General features: G+C 35.2%; 1 protein-coding gene across 3 annotated transcripts in view; it reads left to right on the top strand.

Annotated features, from left to right (window-relative positions):
• Window positions 1–24814, top strand: part of NRDC (nardilysin convertase) — a 71871-nt gene that overhangs the window by 18158 nt on the left and 28899 nt on the right. For all 3 annotated transcript variants that reach the window (XM_090269442.1, XM_090269443.1, XM_090269441.1), the window contains exons 4-10: window positions 155–308; window positions 11633–11706; window positions 14851–14946; window positions 17902–18024; window positions 19494–19551; window positions 21608–21681; window positions 23061–23130. In XM_090269442.1, the coding sequence (XP_090125568.1) occupies window positions 155–308; window positions 11633–11706; window positions 14851–14946; window positions 17902–18024; window positions 19494–19551; window positions 21608–21681; window positions 23061–23130 (649 nt within the window). The remainder of the gene's footprint in view (window positions 1–154; window positions 309–11632; window positions 11707–14850; window positions 14947–17901; window positions 18025–19493; window positions 19552–21607; window positions 21682–23060; window positions 23131–24814) is intronic.

Genomic DNA, 24814 nt, shown 5'->3' with positions numbered 1-24814 from the left:
TAAGAAGTATAATAAATTATTATCCAGGTATTGTTAATGTGTTGATATTATTTCTTCCTCTTTTTTTTTTTTTTTTTGCATAGAATTTCCTTCTTGATAATAAAAACATTGTCTATATTTTTGTGTCCTGTGACTTTGTGTTCTTTCCACTTAGTGGTATTCATGGGTAGTTTGAAATATCCAGATGAAAATGGGTTTGATGCTTTCCTGAAGAAACATGGGGGCAGTGATAATGCTTCAACGGATTGTGAACGTACAGTCTTTCAGTTTGATGTCCAGAGAAAATACTTCAAGGAAGCCCTGGATAGGTAACTAAGTCAAAATGTATTTTTATTTTAATGATTTAATGGCACCATAAAAGTTGAAATATTGGGCATTGTTCTATGGTATTTCTTTTCAAGCAGTACTCTGATTCTGTAGAACTATATGAATACTTTACTTGGAGAAAAGCAAAAGTATTAAATAAACCTTGACCATTTTTCTATAATACTTAGTTTTGTATTAAAGATTTAACTGAAACCACCAAACACATTTTGAAAAGTTTTGTAAATAATGTACTCTATTCACTCATCATTGCAAGTAGTTTTTCTAATTTAGTAGAAAATATGGAAAACAGAGAAGTACTAGAGATAACATTGCACCCAGTTTTTTAATCTGGAGATAATCATAACTAATGTTTTGGTATATAAGTATTTTTTATTTTTACTGTATATTGGATCATATTGTTATATCCTTTCATATAATTTATAAAACATGATTTTAAATGATTACATATTATTTACATTTAGCTCAGTGGATTGAGCGTCGGCCTGCGAGCTAAGTGTCGCTGGTTCGATCTTCCAGTCAGGGTACATCAGAGAAGGAAAACTCTGACTCCAAAAAACCTCCGCTGCCTTGCGGCATACCTCTTCAGGGGAAAGGCTAAGGGAGTAAACCCCGACAGAAAATCCGGAGCCGGAGTCCCTAAGGCGGTTTGACGTTGTAGTCAACACCGGCAACTCCTGCGGCGCACCTGAAGCCAAGCTGTATTGACTCCGTCTTTCCCTTGGACCCTTCAGCTGCGAAGAGAGGGGGGGTCTGCTGCATGGGCAACAGCAGACCCTCCATATCACCCTGCCCAGGCTCTGTAGCTTCAGCGTCATCGCAAGATGTCGATTCAACACGGGAGGAGACAGATACGATGTCACTCCCGAGTCGGACTGCACAGCCATTCTCGGCGGTGCAGATAGACTCTTAAGAAGCTACACCATCGTCTCTCGAGACGGACGGCTGCCGACGACGATTATTTACATTGTATAGATATACCATAATCTTTCAAATCAGTTATATAATATTAGACAGTTCTTTCCAGTTTTCTAGTATTGTAATGTTGTAATGAATATCCTAATATTTGCATATTCTTTCTTTTTGTATGTTTTATTGATTATGCTATTACAGTTGTACCAATATTTTTTCCTTTGCCCCCACCCAGCTCAGCGCCCTCCCTTCCCTCCTGCAATCCCCATCTTTAGTACATGTCCATGGGTCATGCATAGAAGTTCTTCGGCTTCTCCATTTCCCTTACTAGTCTTAATATAGCCCTGTCTATTTTTTATGTACCAGTTATGCTTCTTAATCCCTGTACTTTTTTCCCCATTCTCCCCTTTGTATCTCCCCGGTGATAACCCGCCATATGATCTCCACATCTATGATTCTGTTCCCATTCTAGTTGTTTGCTTAGTTTGTTTTTGTTTTTTAGATTCATGGGGGTAGTTGTGAGTTTGTTTTTGTTTTTTAGATTCAGTTGATAATTGTGAGTTTGTTGTCATTTTAATGTTCATAGTTTTGATCTTCTTTTTCTTAAATAAGTCCCTTTAACGTTTCATATAGTAAGGACTTGGTGATGATGAACTCCTTTAGCTTTACCTTCTCTGGGAAGCATTTTATCTGCCCTTCTATTCTAAACGATAGCCTTGCTGGATAGAGTAATCTAGGTTGTAGGTCCGTGCTTTTTATCACATTGACTACTTCTTGCCAGTCCCTTCTTGCCTGCAAAGTTTCTTTTGAGATGTCTGTTAATAGTCTTATGGGAACTCCTTTGTAGGTAGTGCTCTGCTTTCCTCTTGTTGCTTTTAGGATGCTCTTTATCTTTAACCTTTGGCATTTTAATTATGATGTGTCTTGGTGTGGTCCTGTTTGGGACTATCTGTGGTTCCTGGACTTGTATGTCTATTTTCTTCACCAAATTAGAGAAGTTTTCTTTCATTATATTTTCAAACAAGTTTTTAGTTTCTTGCTCTCTCCCTTTTCCTTCCAGTATCCCTGTGATTTAGATGTTGGCACTTTAGGAGATGTCCCAGAGTCTTCTTATTCTCTTGTTTTTTGAATTCTTGTTCATTCTGTACTGGTTGACTGTTTATTTCTTTCTTATGTTCCAATTCATTTATTTGAACCCTGGCTTCCTTCCCTTCACTAGTGGCTCCTTGTGTCTTTATTTTACTTAGTGTAGTTTGCTGTACTCAGTGAGTTTTCTGAGCATCCTTTTGAATTCTGCATCTGATAGGTTGGCGAGCTCCATTTTACTTAGTTCTTTTTCTGGAGTTTTGATCTGTTCTTTCATTTGGGCCATATCTCTTTGTCTCCTCAATTTGGCAGCCTCCCTGTGTTTGTTTCTGTGTATTAAGTAGAGCTGCTTTTACTCCCTGTCTTGGTGAACCTGTTATGTTATAAGGGGAGGTACCTTAGGTATTTGTCAGTGTGGGGCCACCCGTTTCACTGCTTTGTGGTGCTGTGTCTGGGGGAGAGGCCAGAGAGGGAACAGTGCCACTTGCTCAACACTTACCCCTTTTCTAGTCACTTTACCCCCTTCCTCATCCAACTGGTGCCCCTTTAGCTGATGCCATGGTTGTGGTTCCCAGAGTGGATGGGTTTGTGTACATTCTAGGACCATGGGGAGGCCCTCTAAACAGACTCTCCTGAGAGATGTGCAGTTTCTTCTGCCACCCCAACCCCCACTGGTTTTCACAGCTAGAAGCTATGAGGCTTTATTTTCTGGGGATGGGAACCCTGGGCTGTGAGGTCTGGCCTGAGGCTGGGATTGCTTCTCAGGTGTCCCTTCTGGCTTTTATCTGTCACAGGTGAATGTGGGACCATCTGTTCTGCCAGCTGCTGCTGCTACACCACATCCTCTCCTTCCCGGCTCCCCATCTCCGCTCCTTTACCCATCTGGATGGATAGTTCTTTAAGAACTTGGTTGTCAAACTTCCATACAGTTCGGTTTTCTGGCAGTTTGGTTGTTTTTTGTTTTGAGATAGTTGTGTTCCTTTTTATGGTTGTGCGAGGAGGTGGAACATGTCTACCTATGCCTAAATCTTAGCCGGAAGTCTGTGTACATTCTTAATTATATATTTTAATTAACTTCTAAAAAGTGAGATTGCTGAATATACTTGCATGTATATTTTAATGTTTTTTTCTCACCTTTGTAAAACTTTTGACATTCACTGCAAAATTGGTTTCAAGAAAATTAGTATCAGTGCATTAGTAGAGAGTTTTGTTTTGTTTTTAACCCTTACCTGAGGACATGCTTATTGATTTTAGAAAGAGGGGAAGGGAGGGAGAGAGGGAGAGAAACATTGATGTATGAGAGAAACACTGATTGGTTGCCTTTTGTACTCGCATAGAGTTTTGATAATACTAGGTTGCAGACCTGATTCTACACTAGAAAAACAAGAGTCACTTTTTAGAAAATTCTACGTAAATGTAACACTGAAATATAAAAAAAGAAGTTGAGTGTGATCAGTATAAATAAGCCTCTTGAGGGCAGAGATATTGGTCAAGGTACACACAAGAATCAACCAATTAGTGCATGAATGGGTTGAAGAGCAAATTGGTGTTTCTCTCTCTTTCCCTCTCCCTCTTTCTGTCCATCTCTCCCTCACTTCCTTCTTCTTTCTCTTTAAAAAATAAAAAGGAACCTACAAGAATTAAGAAGAATGCTACTGGATTAATAGGAGAAATTAATAAGAATATCATATCATGACTTCATGCTAAAAATGGTAGGTAGTGATAGAGCAACATGTATTGCAGGTACTATAATAAATATCATAATAGTATACTTCTACAGTTAGTAAGGAATAAAAAGTCTTTGAATCATTTGCAAATGACTCATATAGATCGTGTCAGTATTTTTTAATAGGTCAGTAAAATCCAATTCCCTCACACAGATCACATTATTATTACTATGTTGGACCATTTAAGTAAAAAGTTGAGGAAATGACTGAATTTTTACTCTAGTAAAGTAAATGAGAATGGAAGCTGCTTTTGCCCTGATGACATTTTCTAATTTCAATAAATTTGAACTTTTTAAAATAAATATTTCAGGGTGAGGGCCAGAAATATCAAAGACCAAGACATCCACAAAGTGGAATATATAACGGGAGACCCTCCTCATGATAAACTGGCACTCTAAAGGCTTCACACTCAGGCTGAGGAAATGGATAAGCCATCTGGAGGAATTACAACCTAGTTTCAAAATGCCTAAGTCTTATGGTGAACCTCAAGTTTTGATTATAATTTAACATGGTCCAGAACTGGTAGTGTTCTCAGATGCCTGAGGGAAGCATACACAAATCCTCTCAAGAGGATTTATCCTATGCCTTACATTATTCCTATAAATAGTTTTTGAAGTAAAATGACCAGCATTCAAACATAAGCAGGCACACAAGAAAGCAAGACAATGTGAATGAAATAGATAACAGAACAAGATTTCTTATGCCTTAGAATTCTTAGATATTTGAGTGGTTAGAAACAAATTATAAAAGTGATTATACTTCATGTTTTTAAAGAAATAAGAGGTAAGTTTAAATACTCAGTTTCAAGTAATAAGAAACTAAAATGTGACCTATAAGATTTGAAAAATAAAAATAATTAAGAACTTTTTATTTAAAAAATTTTTAAAATTTATTGATTTTTAGAGAGAGAGGGAGAGAGAAAAAAACAACACTGATTTATTGATCTACTTATTTATGCATTCATTGGTTGCTTCTTACATGTGCCTTGACCGGGGATCAAACCCACAACTTTGGCCAATTGGGTCGATGCACTAACCAACTGAGCTACCCAGTCAGGGCAAAAAAGAACATCTTGAACTGAGATGTGATCATTAAAATAGAAAACCCAATACATTCTGGGGAATCTTGGAAGGCCATATATATGCATATGGCTCTGCCAGGTCCAGGGCAGTATGCATGCTCAACAAAGACCTGAAAAAGCCTTAAGGTCTTACTTTGATTGACCTTGAGTCTTTGTGAAAGCAGTATTATAGCTAAGGCAGAGTTGTAAACTGCCTAACAGAATGCTGAAGGTGTGCCCCAATATGCACACACAGCCCCTTGGTAGGGCTGATTACAGGCATTTAAGAGAATCTTTGTGCAGCTAGAACTTACCACTAAGTTAACCAAACCTGTCAAAGAACACAAACTGCACAGAATTAGTTTAAGAAAGGCAACACACACACACACACACACACACTCAGTAACAATAACAAACAGCAATAACAAGAAACCTTGAGGGAGGAGAATCTTGATTTTCAGAGTTGCCACGTTATATAATTTAAAATGTTTTCAACAGAAAATTACGAGAAAGGCAAAGTATGAGCCATAAACAGCAGTCACTATAAACTGTCCCTGAGAAAGTACAGATTCTGAACTTACTAGACAAAGAGTTTAAATCAGCTACTTTAAATATGTTCAGAGAACTAAAGAAAACTGTCTAAGAACTAAAGGAAAGTATGAGAATGATGTCTTACTAAATAGAGAATATCAGTAAAGAGATATATGTTATTAAATAGAATAAAATAGAAATTTTGGAGTTGAAACGTACTACTCGAATGAAAAATTCACTAGAATTGGAAAAATAACAAGGTAGCAGGAATTGACCTACTAGATATTAAGATCTGTTTTGTAGTTAGGACATTGTGTCATTAGCACGGGGCTAAGCAAAAAGATGGAATAGAATAGAGATCCTGGAAATAGACCAGCATATATGTGGACACTTGATTTTTTTTAAAAAAGATTTTATTTATTTGCTTTTTAGAGAGAGGGGAAGGAAGGGGAAAGGAGGGAGAAAGAGGGGGAGAGAAACATTAATGTGTGGTTGCCTCTCATGTGCCTCGAACTGGGTACCTGGCCCACAACCCAGGTATATGCCCCAAACCAGAATCGAACTAGCAGTCCTTCGGTTCACAGGCTGGTTCTCAATCCACTGAGCCATACCAGCCGGGGTGTGAAAGAGCTTTTTAAAGAAATGATGTCAAGACAGGCTTCTGTAATGGCAGAAACAAGATGGATTCCTTACCTTACAACATATACAAAAAATCAAGTCTAAGTGGATTATAGACCAAAAAGTGAAGACTACAACTAAAAGTTTTAGAGATGTGTGACTTTAGTCTAGATGAGAATTATCAAACAAGATACAAAAAGCACAAAACATAATGGAAAAATGATTATACATTATGTTTATTAAAAGGTACTTAAAGAGTGTGAAAAAAGCAACTAGAAAGTGGAAAAATATATTTGTAATAAATTACAGTTAGAATAACTATCATTGATTTTTAATTTAGATTTCATATGTATAATTACATGTAACAATTATATATAAATGGATGATTATATATACTTCAATAAGAAAAAGTACCACCTAATAGAAAAAAAGGATGAAACAGGCATTTTACAGAAGAAGAAATTCAAGTTATTAATAACTATGAAATGGTGTTCAGTCTCATTAGATCAGTAAAATATGAAGAAAACCATTATGAGATTTAGCTATCCTAAAAGTTGCAGATTATTTTAAAGCCTGACAATATCAAGCGAGGGTGAAATTGAGGAGAAATGGAGGCATTGGAACTGCTGATGTATGTGTAAATTAGTACAGTCACTTTGAAAAAGTTTGGTATTAGCTAGTGATATTGAACATATACACAAGCATGCTATTACCTAGGAGTTCCTTTCATATGTATATACACAAATTTGTGCACTTATGCCCCAGTGAACATTTATAAGAATGTTGATGTTTATGGCAACATTGTTTGTAGTAGTCCAAACATGAAGTAAGCCCAATTACACATCAGCAATAAAATAGATGAATGAATTCATACAGTGGCATACTCTATTGCAATGAAAATAAATGAAACACAGCTACATGTACCATGATGGATAAATATTAAAAACATAGTGTGGGACTTCCAGCCAAGATGGCCTAGACAAACATGCTGCATCTCCCACCACAACTAAGAAGAAATATAACTACCTCAAAACTAGAGACAACCAGAAGTTCCAGAAAACCAAGCTGCATGGAAGTTCAACAAAGATATAAAGAAGAGGTAGGAGGGGCGGAGTCAGGGCGGAGATGACGCGGTGTGGCGGCAGCAGCAGGTTGATGGAAAGCACAGTCACACGTTTTAAAAAGTAGGGAAGCACACCTGGGGAACACTCCCAGCACCAGACCACACCAGACCAGACCAGACCACACAGCTTACGGTTCCAGCGCCAGGGAAAATAAAGCCTCATTGATTCTGACTGTGCAAATGAGTGGGGGTCGGGGTAGAGGAAGAAACTGCCAGTCTCTCAGTAGAGTCCACTTGTTTAAAGGGTCCCCACAGTCTTAGAATGTCCGCAGACCCACCCACTCTGGGAACAGCGGCCAGGGCAACAGGTAGAGAGACGCCAGTCTTACATGGGAAGCGGGAGAAATGCCTGGAAAAGAGGCAAGTGCTGAACCAGCGGCATTGTTCCCTCTCAGACGCCTCCCCCACATACAGCACCACAACGTGGTGAAATGGGTCACCCATACGAATACCTAAGGCTCTGCCCATTACAACTTATCAGGTGCGACATCTCTACCTAAGACACAGAGGTAAACACAGGAGCCTGTCAAGATGAGGAGACAGAAGTATGGCCCAAAAGAGGGAATGGATCAAGGTTTCAGTGGGAGAACTAAGCAATGAGGAGATAGCCAACCTAACAGATGTAGAGTTCAAAAACACTGGTGATAAAGATGCTCACAGGCTTGACAGATATGCTTAAGTAGGGCAAACACATAAGGGAAAAAGTGAAGGCTATGCTAAATGAAATGAAAGAAAATCCACACAAAACCAATGGTGAAGGAAAAGAAAGCGGGGTTCAAATCAATGATTTGGTACATAAGGAAGAAAAAAAACAGTCAACCTGTAGAGAATGAGGAAACAAGAATTGAATAAAATGAGGAGAGGCTTAGGAACCTCTGGGACAATTTTTAAATGTGCCAACATCTGACTCAGGGGTGCCAGAAGAAGAGGAAGAGCAAAAAATTGAAAGCTTATGTGAAAAAATAATGAAGGAAAACTTCCCAAATTTGGTGAAGGGAATAGACATATAAGTCCAGGAAGCACAGAGGGTCCCAAACAAGCTAGAGCCAAAAAGGACCACACCAAGACACATCATAATTAAAATGCCAAAGGTGAAAGATAAAGAGAGAATCTGAAAAACAGCAAGAGAAAAGCAGAGTGTTACCTACAGATGGGGTGTCTATAAGACTATCAGCTGATTTCCCAAAAGAAACTTTGCAGGCAAGAAGGGATTGGCAAGAAGTACTCAATGTGATGAAAAGCAAGGACCTATAACCAAGATTACTCTATCCAGCAAAGCTAGCACTTAGAATGGAAGGGCAGATAAAGTGCTTCCCAGACAAGGCAAAGCTAAAAGAGTTCATCATCACGAAACCAATTATATGAAATGTTAAAGGGACTTATTTAAGAAAATTAGGATAAAAACTATGGTCATTAAAATGACAACAAACTCACAACTATCAACAACTGAATCTAAAAAATTAAAACAAAATCCAACTAAGCAAACCAGAATAGGAACAGCCTCATTGCATCTGACTGTGCAAACCAGTGGGGGTTGGGGTGGAGGAAAAACTGCTGGTCTCTCAGTAGTGTCTGCTTGTTTAAAGGCTCCCACAGTCCTAGAATGCCCGCAGACCCACCCACTCTGGGAACCACGGCCAGGGCAACAGCTAGAGAGGCGCCAGTCCCACACAGGAAGCAGGAAAACTGCCTGGAAAAAGGGCAAGTGCTGGGTTATTTGGAGGGTTATTTGGATCCCTAGGGGATCATTTGGAGGGTTATTAGCTGGGAGGGGGATGGGGGAGAAATGAACTGGTGCAGGGATTAAGAAACATAACTGGTTGGTACAAAATAGGGTGAAGTTAAGAATAATATAGGAAAGGATGACGTCAAAGAACTTATATGCATGACCCATGGACGTGAACTAAGAGGGGTAGGACTGCTGGAGGGAAGTGGGTACTGGGCGGAGGGGAGCAAAGGGAAAAAAATTGGGATTACTGTAACAATATGATCAATAAAATATACTTAAAAAACAAACAAACAAAAAAACATAGTATTGCCTCGGCCAGTGTGGCTCGGTTGGAGCATTGTCCCATAACCGAAGGATTTGTGAGTTCAATTCTCAATTAGGGCACATACGTAGGTTGCAGCAATGATTCCCGATCCAGGTGCATATGGGAGGCAACTGATCAATGTTTCTCTGTTTCCCTTCCTCTTTAGGGGCAATGAAAAAAATGTCCTCAGGTGAGGATTAAAAAAAAAAAATTAAAAAAACATAGTATTGAGTTAAATACATTGGATATAAAGAGCACACAATTTATTTCCATTTATATGAAGTTCAAAAACAAATCTATATTCTAGTACATACATTCTCAGGGGCATGATAGTGTTCCCTTTGGTGGCAAAGATGGTTTCTTTGGGGAGCGGTGAGAAAATGTTTGATATTATAATGGTTTATGGTCCTCCAAAGCTTAACCATACTTAGCAAAATTTTTTCCTTGCTATGTAATTTTTTTTTTTTTTTTTTTTTTTTTTTTTTGAGTATCACATAAGTACCATTTAGACTGACATTGAGTTTGTGGAAGATTTCCAAAGTGTATGCAGGATCAGTGCTACAAACTGGTGGATAGATGATTGGAGGACTTTCAAATGATTGTTTGATCTCAAAGTCATTGCTACAGGTGGTTTGCATGTGCCAGTTGGTTGCCATGGTAGAATGTTGTTTAAGTTTGATCCTTTTTTTTTAAAATTCTAAAACCCAAAGTTTTAGAATTAAATAAAAATATTCTGTTGTATTCATCAGAAGTTATTCATCCTATCAATATGCTGTGTACTGAAAAGAAAAAAATATTGACAATATCTTGTGACTATCTAGTAGCTAGTTAAAAGTTTCTTCTCTAAGTGAGCTTCAAAACCCACTTATATACACAAATATTCATAACAGAAAGTGCAAACAACTAAACATCCTTCAACTGATGTATGGACATACAATGGAATACTATTTAGCCATGACATGAAGTACTGATAAATGCTACAACATGGATGAACCTTAAAAACATTATCAAATTAAAGCCACAGAAGACCACATATTGTATGATTCCACATATGGAACACAGAGGTACAGCAGAATTTGTTCATGTGCCCCTTACGGCTAAGCAAAGTGCTTTGGAGTACCTCAAATAATTGACCAGGACTCCTTGTACAAAAGCCATTCATTTTGAGAAACAGTCTAGTATAATGTTTCTGAATATACATTCTTGAGCCAGGTTGCTGTGGATGGAATGCTAACTCTGCCAGTTGCTAGCTGAGGGTTCATGAGAAACTGTTTAACTTCTCTGTGTCATTTTTTCATTTGTAAAATGGCCATCATTTCACATAAGTGGAATCATAAAATATGTGATCTTTTTGTGAGTGACTTTTTAAATTTAATGTATTTTCAAGGTTCATCCATGTTGTAGCAGGTGTCATTACTTCATCACTAAATAGTATTACATTGTGGATTTATACCACATTTTGTTTGTTCATACATACAAGAAACAACCAACGAATGCATAAATCAGTGGAACAACAGATCGATGTTTCTCTCTCTCCCTTCCTCTCTCTAAAAGTCAATTTAAATAATTTTAAATTTTCTTTTAACTTAAAAATTTCATTTTATTATTTTAACCATGCATTGAATAAAAAGAATAGGCTTTATACATTATATATATATATTTATATATATAACCACAGATATATAGTGTATAAATAGACTATCTGTGGTATTAAAATACAATAAAATGATTAGGAGAAAATTTCTGCAAAGCCTTCCTGGGGTTGATAATAAAATAAAAAAGATCAAGAAATACTGGTCTAGAAATATATAAATATATATAGATGGTAAAACTATAAAGAAAAGCAGAGAAGTGATTACTATAACATTTGGTATATTAACTCTAAGGATATGGTAAGTGTTGGATGCTTCTAGAGTTCTGATAGTGGTCTATTTCTTGATCTAGGTTATGGCCACAGGGGTCTTTATCTTATAGTTATCCGTTAGTCTGTATGTTTATGTTTTATATACTTTTTTTGCGTGGGTCTTTAATTTTATAATAAAAAGAGTAGTTCGTAGACTTTAAAATATAGAAATGCAGAATACTATTTAGATTTTACACACACATGATTATGAAGTATATCTCCAACTTAGTAAAATTCCTTGATTAAAAAGTAAGATATTGACTGATAAGAGCTTTTACTGAACACAAATAGAAATGCCAATTTTATTTTTTTCAGATGGGCTCAGTTCTTCATCCATCCACTAATGATCAGAGATGCAATTGACCGTGAAGTTGAAGCTGTTGATAGTGGTAAGAGCAGTGCTTTATGTCTTACCACTTTTGCCTTTATTGCTAGTTATTTATTAATACATTCATCATTCTTTATCACTAAACCATTTTATCTTTATATAATAAGGACTAAATTGAGATAGATGTATCAGATTTATTCCTGAAGCCATTAAATGCATAATTCAATATAGATTTGAAATAAAAGGGTGGTAGATTTTTATTTTTGCAGCCTTGTATTTTGAGGGTTTACCATAGTGACTAATCTTTTGCAGGGCAGGAGTCTAGTTCTTTTTTTTTTTTTAATTTATTACTGATTTTAGACAGAGAGAAACATCGATTTATTCTTTCACTTACTTATATATTCGTTGTTTGCTTCTTGTATGTGCCCTGACGAGAGATAGAACCCACAACCATGACGTGTTGGGATGATACTCTAACCAATGGAGCTACCCAGCCAGAGCAGGAGCCTAATTCTTAAAGCTAATATAGGGTGTTAAAACTTTAAAAGTGCACGTACTCTTTTTGCATAGAGAGTTTCTCTTAGGGTTTGATTTGAATACCATTCTGATACTTAAATAGCTTATCCTTTGTTGCTACATGTGTAGGTGCTTTGTGGTTTGAATTTTGGTAGTTCTAAAAAACATTTATGAATGAAAAAACTGAATCCCTGAGGAGGAAATGCATTTAATTTTATTTTTGACAGTTTTTCTTGTCTTTGAGATTTAAAGAATGAAGACCATAAAGAAAATGATGCTTGTATAGGGTGAGGCTTTATTATAGAACTGTGCTAAAAATATCAATGAATTACAGAGTCCTAATAAATAGCACCATTGTACGTTAACCCTGCTTGCTTTATTTGAGCATTAGAAAAATGTAATACTAGACTTCCAGTTCATATAGGTTAGGCTTGGCTTGCAGCAACTGAAGAGGCAAGGTCTCTGTACTTGTTCCTCTTTTTGCATTATTTTCCTCCTTGGCTTAATTCAGTGTCTATTTTAATAATCAGTTATCATATTCACTGGGCTGAGTAAACTGTAAAGAGCCATCTGTTTGGAAGTCAGCTGACTTGTGTTTTACTTATTGAAATGTCACTAACTGTGGCATTTGTAACAAGAGGGTGAGATTCCTCCTAACTCTAGTAGCTCCTTATAATCAAGGATTTATTTTCTTCATTTTTATGACTTCCATACCACAGCGTCTGTTTTATCATAGGCTCAGTTAAATATTTGAGCGAATGGAAAACCAAAATAACCAAGGGAAAATTTCCTTTTTGTGACCTAGGAACTACATCCTCTATTCTCTCTCTTAAATGTTTTCAGTATATTTTTCTTCATATAGTTTTGAGAATGGGTTGACATCAGTGTTTAAAAATTTACCCTCTAATTTGATTTTACAAGTTTAAGTCAATATATTGTGTGTGTGTGTGTGTGTGTGGGTATACATATATGTATAAGGGGGGACCCATAAAAATTTGGACAAATTTATTTATAAAAATTTGTGTATTTATTCTTACATGTTTAAACTTCAGTCACCTTTGAAGTACTCTCTATTTGATGCCATACACCTATGAAGACATTTTTTCCACTGTTCAAAATGTTTTATTTATTTATTTGCTTGTTTATTTATTTTTATTTCTGGAGAGAGGGGAAAGGAGAAAGAGAGAGAGAGAAGCATCACTATGTGGTTTCCTCTCACTCACGCCCCCAATGTGCAGCCTAGTCATGTGCCCTGACTGGGAATCGAACCAGTGACACTTGGCTCGCAGGCCGGCACTAAGTCCACTGAGCCACAGCAGCCAGGGTCAAAACGGTTTTTGAACTCATAGATTTTGGTGCCTTTTAGTGCTTCTGCCATTTTTTGTTTCATCTCTTCCACTTCAGTAAAATGTTTCTCTTTGAGGACTTTTTTCATCTGGGGAAACAAAAAAAGGCACTTGGAGCAAGATTAGGTAAATTGGGAGGGTGAGGCATGGGAGTCACACCATTTTGGGTTAAAAACTGCTGAACACTCAACCACAGTGTAGGCAGGTGCACTCATAAATCACCACATCATGAAATGGGCAGAAGTGTTGAAAGAACCTTAAAAAGAAATTCACTGAAGCCAAACACAGCCTCTCACAACAATGCCAGGTGATACAGTGATATAGATGGGTTCCTAGGACACTCACCTGGGGGGAGAAGCCAGAAGATAATTCCATTTTTGGGGGGGATCTCCCCCTCATATGCATACGTCTACATACATATACATATATACACAAATAAGTAGTTTTGTTTTAAGATAAACTTAAGCTAAAACCTCTGTTTTTAAATATTTGTTTGTTTTGGATGATAGGAGACCTAGATTTTAGTTTATGATCTGATATAAATAGCTAGGTATATGTCATTAGTCACTTAACCTTCTAAGTATGAAGAATTCACTTGAGTTCGGGGTGAAGGGGAAAGCGCTTCAATTTTAACTGGTGAAAAAACTACTTTAGTATTGATGAACCAGTTCTGAAAGCTCAGCAATCAGATACTATTTTCTTCTTTTCAGATATGACGGTCTTTCTTTTATCATTGTCATCTTATTCACATGTCTTTAATTGTCTGCCTTTCTGTCTCCAGCAGCTAGAGCTAGGTACTAGTAACTCCCTTTTATGGATGCAGAAGTGGAATCAGGGAACTTGCATAACTCCCTCAAGGTAGTACAGCTTAGTAAATGGCAGAATGTGGATTCTAGCCAAGATATTTCTCACTTCAAAGTGATTGTTCTTAACCATTAATACTTTATTACCAACATAGTTGGCTTTGCAGGAAATTTAAATAGAACATATAACAAAGTTCTCAGGTACTAAGGAATTTTATTTAGCATTTTATTAACACTTTCATCAGTAAAATCTTGACATAACATCCTAGAGTTTAAACTTTCAGATCCTTAACTACCTTGTTTTATTTGAAAATAAGGCAAAACCTCTAGAAAGGTGAGCTGACTATCCAAAGCTGTAAATATGTTAAGTCATAGAGCCTGGCCTATATCATTGAGTTCTCTACTTGAGTCTTAAAACACATGATTCACAAAATGAACTTTTATTACTTCCTTACTTTTAGTTCTCTAAGCTTGGATTTCCAGATAATAAAGCAGATAATGAATTTCATGTAATTAAATGTGTTTCTTTAAAACTGACAGAATATCAGCTTGCAAGACCTTCTGATGCAAACAGAAAGGAAATGTTGTTTGGAAGTCTTGCTAGACCTGGACATCCTATGGGGAAATTTTTTTGGGGTAAGATACTAAATACTTCATCCTATTTCATATTTTCTAGTTAAGGAAGATAGAGATTATGAAAAATTAATAAAGGAAAAATATAGAGGTAGGATAGCTAGGTCCCTTACATTTTCAAACACAAAGTAGTTAAGTATGCCTAGATTAGGCTCTCTAACTTCGACTATATAAAGAATAGAACCTAACATTTTGTGAATGCTTTTTGGATATTAGATACTCTGCTAACAGTACATGAATTATCTCATTTGATTGTCATACAATGTTATGAGCTGGGTACCATTATCATATCTATTTAAAGATAAACACACTAAGCGAAGTTATTTAATTTGCTTAAATCACACAGTGGTGAATGTGAGATTTGAACCTCTATCTGATTATAAAGGCTCTGCTCCAATTTGACATTTCCATTTATCAACAGAGATTCAGCAATGATTTCTCTAATATTTTTTGAGCTGTGACATGATTTTGTTTAATTGGTAAACTGTTTAAATGGTATTTGTTTTTAATAATGCCTTTTTTTTAGTGTTAGAATTAGTTATAGCCCAATATTAGTCCTCTTGACCAAATCTGAGATGAATAGATTAAAATGATACTTCAAAGGATGTTTTGCTTCCATGTATATTTTGTACAGTTATAAATATTTTATATGGCATCCTTGCTTTATGTGGTTTATTTTTAAAATTATGCAGAATATTTTAAAAATTCTTTTCTTTTTTTCATTTACAATTGTCAGAATATTATTAAAATAATTCAGAGATAAAACCTGAATTGAATAGTAGACTAATTACTAAGAAAGAAAGCTTAGGGCAATTACTGTTGGCAAAGGTTTTACCAACTAGAGATTAGTTTTTTTCCTGTTTTATTGATTATGCTGTTATAATTGTTTCAATATCTTTTCCCTTTGCTCCCCTCCACCCAGCACCTCCCTCCATCCAGCAGAGTCCATGGGTCATGCATATAAGCTCTTTGGCTTAACCCTTTCCTGTACTGTTAACATCCCCCTGTCTATTCTGCACCCTGCATAGTAGCAATCCTGCACCATTTCCCTCCTTCTCCCCTCTTCCCCCTCCCAGCTGACACCCTTCCACATGCTCCCCATACCTGTGATTCTGTTCCCACTCTGGTTGTCTGCTTAGTTTGTTTTTGTTTTTATTTTTTAGATTCAGTTTGTTGTCATTTTAATGTCCGTGGTTTTGATCTTCATTTTCTTAAATAAGTCTCTTTAACATTTCATATAATAATGACTTGGTGATTTAGCTTTACCTTGTCTGGAAAGCACTTTCTCTGCCATTTCATTCTAAATGATAGCTTTGCTGGATAGAATAATCTTGGTTGTAGCTCCTTGCTTTTTGTCACATTGAATACTTCTTGCTAGCCCCTTCTTGCCTGCCCCTTCTTGCCTGCAAAGTTTCTTTTGAGAAATCAGCTGATAGTCTTATAGGTACCCCTTTGTAGGTTTTCTTTTCTCTTGTTGCTTTTAACAGTTTCTCTTTATCTTTCACTTTTGGCATTTTAATTATGATGTGTCTTGGTGTGGGCTTTTCTGATTGTAGTTTGTTTGGGACTCTCTGTGCTTCCTGGACCTGTATGTCTATTTCCTTCTACAAATTAGGGAAGTTTTCCTTCATTATTTTTTCACATAAACTTTCAATTTCTTGCTCTTCCTCTTTTCCTGGCACCCCTCTGATTCAGATGTTGGCTCATTGAAAGCTATCCCAGAGGTTTCTAAGCCTCTTGTATTTTTTTCAATTCTTGTTTCCTCTGTACTGGTTGACTGTTTCTTTCTTCCTTATGTTCCAATGTTGATTTGAACTCTGGTTTCCTTTCCTTCACCACTACTTTCGTGTGGATTTTCCTCCATTTCACTTAGTGTAGCCTTCATTTCTTCTCTGTCATGCTTAATCTTTTTCTGTCAAGTCTGTGAGCATCTTTACCACCAGTGTTTTGGACTGTGCGTCTGTTAAGTTGGCTATCTCTTCATCTGTTATGTTCATTATCTCTTTGTTGCTTAGTTCTCTCACTGTAACCTTCATTTGCCCTTCCTTTTGGGCTGTACTTCTCTTTCTCATCTAGACAGCTTTCTGTGTTTGCCTCTGTGTCTCAGGTAGAGCTGTCGCACCTGTTACGCTGTAAGGGGTGGAGCCTTAGGTATTTGTTAATGCTGGTGACCTGTTTCACCACATTGCGGTGCTGTATGTGGAGGGGGGGTCTGAGAGGGAAAAGTGTTGTTTGCCCCTCACTTGCCCCTTTTCCAATGACTTTTCCCCCTTTCCATTCTTAACAAGCTGCCTCTATTGAGAGATTGGTAATTTCTTCCTCCTCCCCAACCTCCACTCGTTTTCACAGTTAGAAGCAACATTACTCTTTTTTCCCTGGTGCTGGAACCACAAGCTGTGCGGCCTGGTCTGGGACTGGACTGCTTCCCAGGTTTAAAATGTATGACTGTGTGTTTCTCTGAGGCTAGAGTCCCTGTGCCACTGCTGCCAGCCCTGCTACAGCTAGCGGTGCCATTCCGCCGCCGCTGCCGCTACACTGCACCTCATTTCCTCCATCCTAGCTCAGCCTCTTCTACCTTTCTGGCTGAATATTTCTTCTTTGTTTGTTGAACTTCCATGTAGTTTCAGTTTTCTGTATTTTCTTTCTTTCTTTTTTTTTCCTGAGTTTTGAAGTGGTTGTAAATTCCTTCTTAGTTGTGAGGGAGACACAGTGTGTCTACCTATGCCTCCATCTTGGCCGGAAGTCCAAGATTAATTTCTTATGTGTTAAATATACTTTAAAATAGTTTCTCAGGAATTTTTGTCTTATGGTAATATTATTTATTATACACTGATTCAGTATTCTTGAGTTACTTGGGTTATTTCTTTAATTATGTATAGGACCAGAGCATGTATTATTGGTATAGAGACTTTGAACAAAGCAAACTTTATTTCTATAATCTTTTTCATCTTTTTACAGGAAATGCTGAGACACTCAAACATGAGCCAAAAAAGAATAATATTGATACATATACTAGGTTGAGAGAATTCTGGATGCATTACTACTCTGCTCATTACATGACTTTAGTGGTTCAATCCAAAGGTAATATTACCTACTATGGCCCTTAGGATCACTCTGAAGTAGTGTTTTCTTTGGATTTGTTTGCCTTGACCAATGATGCAGTGAGTGCACTGTTAATTACATCAATGCTTAATCTTAATTATGAACTAAAGGAGATGAGAATTTGTAGAGGTCACAGCACGAAAATCATCTGATTATCCTCAAATATTTTTTTCTCTTGCAGACATAGATCTTATTTCTAAGTTAGTCTGTGAGTATACTAATGTACTAATAGGTCATAAATTGTTTTTTTTAAGCCACATTCACCTACTGCCTCTGTTATTTCTTGTTTAGAATGTAATCCATGTTGATTATAAACTCTTATAGTGGAAGGTGTCTGTCTTTTCATCCTTATGTAGGGTCCAGTGAAATGACATGATTAATTGAATTCCATTATGGTGATACTATTGCAGAAGATGTATCTTAAATTATACTGATTAGTACCTCTGCTCTTTTCGTTCTTTTATCATTACCTTCAGTAACTTTTGTTAATTTTTTCTCATCAAAGAAATAATGGTAGTTTTCTTTCCATGTCAGTCAGCTTAGGCTATTTTTTGAAGTCAGTCGGTTGCTAAACTATTCCTTTTGATATACGTTATAGTTTGCATATTATTTTTTGAAAAATGAACCTTCTCACCCTAATATTCTCATTTTTAAAAATTTTGTTCTTTCATTACCAAAATTAACATGAGAGCTCACTTCGCACTTAAATATAAAACATTCTTTGCATTTAGGATCAAAATTGTCCGCTAAAGTTGACTTCAATGTAAAATTATGGTATGGTATAGTAGATTCTTTTGTTCAAACTACTAAAGGGCATTTAGATTTCTTTTACATTTGTTAAAATAGACGATTTCATATTCTGTATGTAATACTAATTTATAATTTTTAGTTAATTATTATTTATAAGCTTGTCATGGACATGCATTTTCTTCAACTAGGTATTGCTTCTTTTGCATTCTCTTCCTTTGTGATGACAAATATAAGACATATTAATGATTGTTGCAAATAAGCCCCAGATATTTGATGAGAACCTTGTACAGTATAGATTAAATTGATTTTGGAGCTTTAGCATTTATTATACCATTTAAGAGTTAGGTATCTCTATAAGTAGTATAGAATAAATTCAGAACTTTGTTAAGTGTAATTTTCACTTTGTGTGTCATATCTTGGGTCATCTCTTTTGAGAATTACTGAAACTTGTGTGCCTGGTAGAACTAAAATGAGTCACTGGATAAAGCTAAAGTTTCCTTTTTCATTTTGATCTCCTGTTTTATTAGAAATTTCAAAAGAATTTTCTATGAAATAATAAGCAAAGAATTTAGAAGACAGAAATTATGTATATAGGATTTGGCCCTATATACTCAAATTAAAGAATCCCTTTGTTTTATAGCTAAAGATCTATGAGAAATCTAATTGCATTTTCCTTTCTCCTCCTCACCCTCCCTAAGAAACACTGGATACTTTGGAAAAGTGGGTTACTGAAATCTTCTCTCAGATACCAGACAAGTAAGTCATTTACTTTTATAAAACATACACCTTTAGAATTAAAGAAGCCATATCTTCTATGAATTCTAAAGATTTTGGGGTTTTTTTGACTTTTTTTTATACAGGTCATTAAGACCTTAAGTGGTTTAGCAAGATCACACAACTTTTGAGTGGGAAAGCTAAGATGAGAACCTAAGTTTCCATAGTTAATGTAGTTCAAAATTTATAAGCTTGTAAACTTACAGTAAGCAGTAATTCTGAATACTTTGTCTTTATTTTTTACATTTATTCAGCGCCTTTCTGTTACTGTGGAAAATTTTTGAAATTGTGATACGAAAACAAGTACAGTATTCCCTCGCTTAGCGCAGGTATTTCGTTCTAGTCCCTCTTGCGATAGGTGAAAATCCGCGACGTAGGAACCTTACATTTATTTTAGTATTTATACATATTTTAGGGCTTTATAAACCCTTCCCACACACTTATAAACCGTTCCCAGTCCCTTATTAACCTTTCCCACTCCCTTATTAACCTTCTTCCACTTTTATATGTTCTTAAACATATTCTACACTCGTAAACCTATGTAACTTTAACAACATACTTATACAGTACTGCAAAATCCCGCGATATAACAAAAAATCCGCGATAAATAATTAAATATAATATTTTTAAAAATCCCACGATACAGTGAGGCTGCAATAAGTGGGCTGCGATATAGAGAGGGACTACCGTATTGTATTGAGAGGCAGAATGAATATATATATATATATATTTGTAGCCCATGCCTCGGAACAGATTGTCATCTGAAAGTTTGTTGTTTCAGTCAGCTGTTTGGAACTTGAAATGCTTTTTCTCATAAAATAAATATCTTTTAGATGACGATTGACTTTACATATTGTCTGGAACGTTAGTTTCACATAGTTGAACCAAATTATCTTTTATTATAAATCGTAGAGAATTCCAGTTCAGAAAGCTATTTTTTGTACATCCCAAATTCATCAAATAACACAAATATTTGACATTTTATTGTTAGATTTTTGTTAGAAAGAATACAAAAACTTAAATTCTGAAGCAGTTAAGTCTTCCTTCCCACTCCTAGCAGTTTGCATTTTTGTAAAATAAATGACATCAGATTTTTTTCCTGCATCAGGTGAGTAAGCTAGGCTTTTTCCATATCTTTGTTTCAAGATATAATTTGTTGTAAATTTATGAAAGAAAAGTTAGCTTTAAAAATATTAGACTAACTTGTAATAACAACTGATTATTATTATTTTGGCTTTTTATTAATTTAAAATGATAATTAGCAGTACTTTGTCATGACAAAATTGAGGGTTTTATTTATTTTTGTTTGTTTGCTTTGATCAGGAAATTGCTGAGCTATGGAAATGTCAAGTGGCAGACTGAAACATATTTTACTGTGAAACTTTACTAATAAAATCAGATGTATAATTTAATAGAGAGATTCATTAGGTTCTGTCAACTCCTGACAAGCATTAAAATTTTTTTTCTTAAGTATTATTCACTAATAACTTTGGTTCCTAATCAGAAAGATGAAAACTTCTAAATATTTAATATTAATTCATATTGATCATGTTTTAGAAGAAATATTGTAGTATCTTTAACCAGATGGGAAGCTTCTACTAGGAGAATCAAGTTCTAAGTACCAATGTGCCTAATATAGTGCTTTATACCTAATAATCACTCCATATATGTTTGTTGAATTTAAAAATTATCTCTAGTTTAAGTTTCTTTCTCAAACGACTTTGTATAAGAGGAGAACCGAGGTTGAATGTGCTGAAAGAGGCAGTTAATATTGGAAGGGGATGTCCCATTAATTTATTCTTTTATATCTCTTGTGAGTTTGAATGATATTTGAGTCATTAGGACAGAGGTTAACAATAGGTTGTATAGTTCAGGATTTTGTGGCTTTATTGCCACCTATGCACTTATGCGTAGAATGCTTTTCAAAGCCAGGAGTATGTAGAATAAATTATAAATACCTATTAGTTAGGCATCCCTAAAGATACTGTTTATAAAGGCTTTTGCCAATTAAATTTTAATATATTTGTTTTATTTTCAGTGGGTTACCCAAACCAAACTTTGGCCATTTAACGGATCCATTTGACACACCAGCATTTAACAAACTTTATAGAGGTTCGTGAACCAAAGGTTTAAAACTGTTTGAAATAACTTTTAGCACATTCTCTTAAACTTAACTGAGGCTGCCAATTTTCTTCAAAAATGAGAACACAACAGAAAGTACAGCTGGATTGGAAAGGGAGTAGATGGATGGTGGAGATCCAGTTAGCCACTGACAGCAGCAGATTGATTGATCTGCTGCTGCTTCAGTCTGTTTCATGCTTTCTCCCTGTTTTCCCCTTGTTACCTTTTGTTCTTTGGGATTTTTTTGTTTGTTTGTTTCTCTCCTATTTCATTTAATCTATATCCTGCTCCTGTTTTTGTTTTTGCCTTTAAAAAGAAAAAATAGAAGAGGGGAAAATATTAAAAAGAAAAGTAGGGAGGGGAAAACATTTGGAAATTGCTTTCTTATATCCTTATTATAAAAATAATTTATGTTAGGTGAAGAAAAATTTGTGAAGCAATAAGGGGGTAAAAATCACCCCTAAATCTTACCATCCAGAAAAGTCATTTTGCCAAATTTCCTTTTGAGTTTCTATAGGTATATTTTCTTAATGTAGTTGAGATTATAAAGTATATACACTCCATCTCTTCCTTTCTCATTTAATATTACATTTGTAATAACTACCCAGTGAGCAATCACATAATTATACTATAATTTACTTAGCAGTTTGCCCATAATAAGTATTGCAAAAACATTTTAAATTCACCATTTCTCTTTCTTTGTTCTTTTTATCATGGCAATTTTTTTTCTCTTTATCCTAGTTGCCTAAGTATTCCTTCCTCCTCCTCTATTGCCCCATTGCCGGTCTCTTTCCTCTTCCCTTCCTCTCATTAGTGACTGTTTTGTCACACCCTTTGTCTGCTGTTGGTTGGCTCCATAGCTAAGCTGACTTATTTTGGTTGTATTTTTTTTCTGGCTTTAGATTTTCTCTTTATAGAATCAGAGAATAATAGCACTGGAAAGAATCTTAGACCTACTTTAGCCTAATTCACTCACCTACCATCAGAAAACAGATCCACAAAGGTTTAAGTGAAAGTGATTTTCCCCAAGATTATATGAACATGTATAGCAAGATGATGGTAGGGCTGGATTTCAACCATGGGTCTCCTGACTTCTAGTGCTGTATCCTTTCTTGCAAGAAGGGATCCATCCTTAGGAACATTTAATATTTTGATAGTTCTTTTGTACATGTGAAATCAAATTGAAACTGAAGTCACAAAAATTGCATTATTCATATTGGAAAATTGGCAACTTGAAATAATAATTGCATTGTATTTAATGCCCCCTGTTTAATGAAGGGTGAAATTTATTGAATGGAAAAAATTTCATGTAACATAGTGAACGTTATGGAGAAATTCTTATATCTGTTCTTCTAAAAAATATTTTTTAGTTGTTCCAATTAGAAAAATTCATGCTCTGACCATCACATGGGCACTGCCCCCTCAACAGCAACATTACAGGTAAGAATTCAAGGGCACATTTATTCCATTAATTACTGACAGTCATATTTTAAAGCATATTAAATGGTTTGAATTTGGGGGTTCTGGATTTCTTGTATAAACACAGGTAATGTGGTAAAACTGGGACACACTATTAAATTTTTTAAGCCTTGCTATATACTTTAATGTCTTCTTGGGTATAAAAACTAGAGCTTTTTTTATAACTGGTTGCCTTTCCTGAATCTTTGAAATTAAGTATTATTTTGTGAATACTAACATCTGTAATTATTTTCTTTAGTGCTTTGAGTACAAAATGTATTTACTTTGTCAGTTGTGACCATTTAGTTTGATCTTGTCAAAAGTAAATAATTTTGAGCTTGCAATACGACTGCAGCATAAGTCCTCAAGGACTTAATATGAGTTGGGAATTAATTATGACAGATTTATACAAATTAAGAGAACATTTCAGCTTATTTATTTAGTTATCATATTTGAGCAGTATAGCATGGGCTAAGACACTCTCTAAAAGGTAAGGATCAGCCAATGCCTATAAATGCTTTTCTAATTAAAAACAAATGCTAATAAACTGATAAAAATTTAATCTATTTAAAAAAACTATTTCCAACAAAACAAAACCATGAGGATACACACATACGCAGAAGAAAAGAAAGAAATACATGTTGCCTAAGCTCAGTAAAAATTGCTTTTTAAAAACTGTATGTATTAAAGTATTCAAACATTCAGGTCCCATGAAGTTAATAAGAATAGTATGCTTACAGTAAGAAAGCAGAGAACATGTATTGTCTACCGGCTTTTGGTGCAAGGATAATATACGAAAATATACATTGATTATATAGTTATGTTAGAGTGTCTCCAAAAGTGTTAAAATCATTACATGCATATTTAAAAGTTTATGAATCTGTTTTGAAATTTAAAAAATAATACATGCTTATAAAATATTAAAATAGGACAAAAAGGTGTTAAGTAAAAAGTAAAGCTCTGCTTCTTTTCTTGGTCTCTGTTCTAAAGATGACTAATATCAATAATTTTATATTGTTCAGACATTAATGAATATAAAACATTTTATTTCCTATTTTCTGAATTAACAGAACCTGTTTACGCTTTGACTGATTATTAAGATAATTCATTGTAAAAATCTTGAAAATTACTGAAGAGTAGAAAAAAAAGTCACTCATGATTCTGTTTTCCAAAGACCATTAACATTTCTGTATGTTTCCTTTCAGTTATTGTGTGTGTGTGTGTGTGTACTGTTAATTTGTTTTAATGTGATATTCATCATGTCTTATTTTGCATTCCCAAATATGTGAATTCCCATTAAATTAGCTTTTTGTGGGAGCCCCCTTTTTTTTCAAAGAAGCAACTGTTTATCCCTTCAGAGTTATCAAATACAGTGCAGTTCGCTTTGTTCAGATGCAATATTTGCTCCCCTACATCAGTCTTACTATAGATGTGACTCAAATTCAGACTTTAAACAATGTTGTGTGGGGTTTGGGGATTGCTTAACATAGTTGAAGTCATAATATTATATCTTGACTTTTAAAAGTTTACTGTACATAGTTCTGTGTAGTAATTTTAAAATTTAAGAATGTTTAGATTTCCTAACCCAATATATTTTTCTATATTTTTTTTGGTAGGATTATATTTCTGAAATTATAGTAAGAATCCAGTGGGAAAAGACAGTATG

The sequence above is a fragment of the Furipterus horrens genome, unplaced genomic scaffold (genome assembly GCF_987537825.1).
Source record: "Furipterus horrens unplaced genomic scaffold, mFurHor1.1.pri manual_scaffold_3, whole genome shotgun sequence".
NCBI classification, from domain to species: domain Eukaryota; kingdom Metazoa; phylum Chordata; class Mammalia; order Chiroptera; family Furipteridae; genus Furipterus; species Furipterus horrens.
This window is presented reverse-complemented; position numbering and strand designations above follow the sequence as displayed.